We start from the raw sequence: 4,265 nt of genomic DNA, 5'->3' as shown, positions 1-4,265 counted from the left end.
TAGTATATTTACAGGTGTGTGCAACCATCCCCACAAGCTATGTTAGAATGATTTCATCACCCCTACAGGAAACTCTGTGCCCACTAGAAGCATGCCCTGTTTCCCACTCCCTCCCCCACCCCCTCTTGCCCATAGCCCAAGGCAGCTGCTAATCTATTTTCTGTGTCTATGGATTTGCCTACTCCAGACACTTCATATAAGTGGAATGATACATTACATGGTCTTTTAAGATTAGCTTCTTCCAGGGGTGCTTGGGTGGCTCAGTCAGTAAAGTGTCTGACTCTTGATTTTGCCTCAGTTCATGATTTCAGGGTCATGAGATCAAGCCCCACATTGGGTTCTGCACTCAGCATACAGTCTGCTTGAGATTTTCTCTCTCCCTCTGTCCCTGCCCCATTCATTCTCTCTCTCTAAAAAAAGAAAGAAAGAAAGAAAGAAAGAAAGAAAGAAAGAAAGAAAGAAAGAAACAGAAAAAAACAAACCTTCCCTTCTTCCATTTAGCATGTTTTCATGGTTAATCCTTATATCAGTCCTTCTTTTCTTTTTATTCCTGAATATGATTCCATGCTATGAATATACCACAGCTTTTCATTCACTCATTAGTAAGTGGATATTTCAGTTGTTTCCATGTTTTTATATTATGAATAATGCTGATGTGAATATTCACATAAACTTGTTTTTGTGTGCTGAACTCTTTTCAATTCTTTGGGAGTGGAATTGCTGGGCTGTATGTTAATTCTACTTTGAACGTTCTGAGAAACTGCCGTGCTGTTTTCCAAAGTGGTTGGACCATTTTATGTGCCCACCAACAGTGTAAGAGGGTTCCAATTTCCTCACATTCTCTCCACCCTCGTAATCATCAGTCTTTTTTATTTTAGCCAATCTAGTGGGTGTAAAGTATCTCATTATGGTTTTGATTTGCATTGATCCACGGTATGTATTTTAAGTGCACAATTTTCCCTATAGAGTGTCAATTGCTGAAATTATGTGTGAATCCCCCACTAAAATTATGGACATGCTGACTTCTGTTTATAATTTGTCTTCTCATATTGAAGTTAACGTTTTGAGGATCCAAAATTTTAGGGCAAAGTCTTCTTCCCAGTTGTCTTAACATTTATCATTATTGTAGTACCCTCTCCATCCAAAGTCCCAGTTTTTGTTTAACAGTTTAGAAATACTCACATTACGTTTTAAAATTAGTATTTCCATATTGTAATTGTTTTCAGTTTGAGTGTCTTCATGCCTTCCTTCCTTTTACCTAGCTGAATTTGTTTTTGATTTTGTTTTTTTCCTCATCAGGCAGTCTCTGTTCTCTGCCTCCAATTCCCAGTTTTCTCTTTCCTGAGAAGCTGTGAAGCACAGAGATCCCTGCTGTAAAAGGCACTCATGTCCTTAGGACTGCTGCATTTTCAGTGTCATGTTTTCTCCCTCATACTTATTTGACCATAGTTCATACGAAAAAAATTTTTAAATATTTTGTTGAAATTTTCAGCTTTTTTCTAGCAGAAATTTTGAGGTTTTCTGATATAGCATAATGTGATAGAAGGGAATGGCTCCATATTTCTTTCTAAAAGTAGAAATCTACAAAGAAAACATATTTTGCTATTGACGCAAAAAACATGACTTCAAAAAACAGAACTATTCAAGAACATACTAACAGGTTGAAAGGTGTGCATATAAGAAGTAAAGAGGGGCTTCATAAAGTATATGAGGATGGTTTTTTGGGGATTGGGGTGTTATTCATAAGATGAGGGAAAATTGGTTATATTTACACATATCACTGCTTATGGTTAAATCAGATATAACTAACAACATATGATGAACTCATATATTGACTCCAAGGTGTAAAGTATGGAATAGTGCAGATATCAAGTCTTTTGATCTAAGGGAAGATCTGTGTAACATAATACAGCCAGTGTAGTTACTGTAACTGAACCAATAGATCTGTCAAATTAGGAAAGATCTCTTAAAAATAGGGTAATGCAAAGAAAACAAAATGCATTTCTGAGAACCATTATAAGATAAAGATTGCCCCATCCAGGTGTAACTGTCTCAAAAATGTGTATCGAACAAGTCTAGACATTTATCTCCTTTGCTCACAAAGCTGGATGGTTTGAGAGATGTCCACAGGTTCAATTCTTATTGAACAATTTAACCTTCCATAAATTAAGGGTGGAAAATTCTAATTGAGTCCCTTGGTATCAGAAAAGTGTGTGATGGCATCATGTGTTGAGGAAAATTGTGTGTTGAGAGGATTTTCTCATCTTTGCAAATGCACAGTTCAGAAAGAACCGTTTGTAATGATTTTTGATCAGTACCAAAGGACAGATTGCTGGATAACAATGGGAGAGAATTATACTGATGTTCTCCAGCCCTTTTACATTATGTTTATAACTTACATAAATGGTGAGGAAGCTATCACTCCAGTAAAAGAAAACAAAGCAGCTCACCAGTGCGAGGATTGTGTCGGTGGCCTTCGTTTCAGGAGAGGGTCTTGGGCTGAGGCTGGTCCTGTGGACATGCTGGAGTCTCTTGCGATGTGTAAAAAGGAACTTTATGATGTACGCACTGGTCCAGGTCATGAGGAACACACACAGGAAATCTCGTAAGACCATACACCCCCGAAAGATACCTGACTGAATGTAATCAGGATTCTTTCCAATACAGTATGTCAGAGAATAGAATTTGTCAAGTTCTGTACTGTTGTATGGCGCCACAATGTTTATGATGACATGGATATAGATCAGTATGTTGATGATCCAGAAAGAACAGAAGGCAGGAAAAATGTATGTGCAGATTTTGGGTTTGAGCCATGCCCACCTAGAGTTGCTGGGAGTGATAATGATGGCCTGAACAATACTCAGTAAAGATGTGGTGCAGAGGGAAAGACCCCGGGTGACTCTGTACAGGTACATCACTACCTTACAACCAATGTCATCTAGAAAATTCCTTACTCCGAAGGCATTCATTACTTCTGGAATCCCACTGAAAAGAATTGTCATGATATTCACTAAAATCAAATGGATAAATATCAAATCTATAGGCTTCTTTGTATGTAGCTGAACTAAGAAGGTGTTGATGAGTAACACCAGTAGCAATGTGTTTCCAATAAAACCAATCCCAATTTGAGAGACAATGAACACTCCCAAAATGGTATCACTTGACACTATCACATTCATTGGCCTCTTATACTTGGATACACTCTTGCACAGATTAAAAAGGAACCCAAAATAGTTTGCAAGCCTGATGTAAATAATGGGATCATATGGAGACTCCATGAGATATGATCATCCTCAACAGGAGGTTGTGCAGATGCTCTGTAACAACATTCAGGAAAGTAAGAATTAGTTCCAGAGGTAAATGTCAAGGATTATTGATGTCACTTCACAGGAGTATAGGGGTTGAGATAAAGCATGCTTTTTATGAAAACATAATAGTAATTCTAAGAAATAAATTGAGTAATCTGAAGAAGTTGTTTTTGTTCCTTAAAAACAATATTTCAGATTTATACAGATTCCATTTATGTTCTATGTGTATGTTCTGAACTTCACCTCAAATATTTGAATAAATTTCCATCTTCTGCCATGAATAATAGAAAATTATTAAGTATTTTAATGCATATTATTCCATTTTTACTGTACATGACACACAATATTTTTATAGTCATTCACCAGGAGAAGACTAAATCCCAGAGTTGCACATGACCATCTGGCTCCTTAAATGCCATTCCTGATGCTGCTACACTCCTTTTCCAACTCCAAGACCCTTCCAATGTACATGATTCCTGGGTCAGGACACTGCATCCTCCAGTTCTGCTTTCAAAATTCACTTCAGGTTTTAATTCTACACTAAAGCCACTGATTCTCTTCTATCTCTCGCAGGAAGTGGGATCTGTCTCTCCCCTGTCCCCTATATCACCAGGCTTGAAAGTGGGAATGTCTTCTTTGATGCCCAGCACTTTCAGATAATTCTTCAGCAGTCTGGCATTGAAGCAACTTGTCATCAGTCTACATCCACCACTGTCCATTGGGAGGTAATCTACTCACCCCAAATCGCTCCCCTTCTTAGCACTTGACTCACTGTAAAACTCCCCAATTCACCTCCTGTCATATTTTTGGTGTTCATAGGATCCACAGAAATGACCTGTCCAGTATCCTCAGCCCCTCTCACATTTGTGATTTCCTCTCTTCCAACACTCCTGCCTCTGCCTTCCCCCACCTCATCCACACTCTCCTACCCACATACTAGAGTTTGTCATTGACAAT

General features: G+C 38.2%; 1 protein-coding gene across 1 annotated transcript; it reads right to left on the bottom strand.

The window, feature by feature from the left end:
* Positions 1 to 2,222: 2,222 nt before the first annotated feature.
* Positions 2,223 to 3,002, bottom strand: LOC103680651 (vomeronasal type-1 receptor 4-like). Its single transcript, XM_008710146.2, has one exon. The coding sequence runs from the start codon at positions 3,000 to 3,002 to the stop codon at positions 2,223 to 2,225; it is 780 nt and encodes a 259-aa protein (XP_008708368.2).
* Positions 3,003 to 4,265: the final 1,263 nt, after the last annotated feature.

This window comes from Ursus maritimus, unplaced genomic scaffold (assembly GCF_017311325.1).
Source record: "Ursus maritimus isolate PB19 unplaced genomic scaffold, ASM1731132v1 scaffold_5, whole genome shotgun sequence".
NCBI classification, from domain to species: domain Eukaryota; kingdom Metazoa; phylum Chordata; class Mammalia; order Carnivora; family Ursidae; genus Ursus; species Ursus maritimus.
Note: the sequence above shows the minus strand (reverse complement) of the source record. Positions and strands in the feature narration are given on the sequence as shown.

Bases quoted from the DNA above. Each gene is read 5' to 3' on its own strand.
- LOC103680651 (XM_008710146.2), bottom strand. From the start codon at position 3,002: ATGACAATTCTTTTCAGTGGGATTCCAGAAGTAATGAATGCCTTCGGA.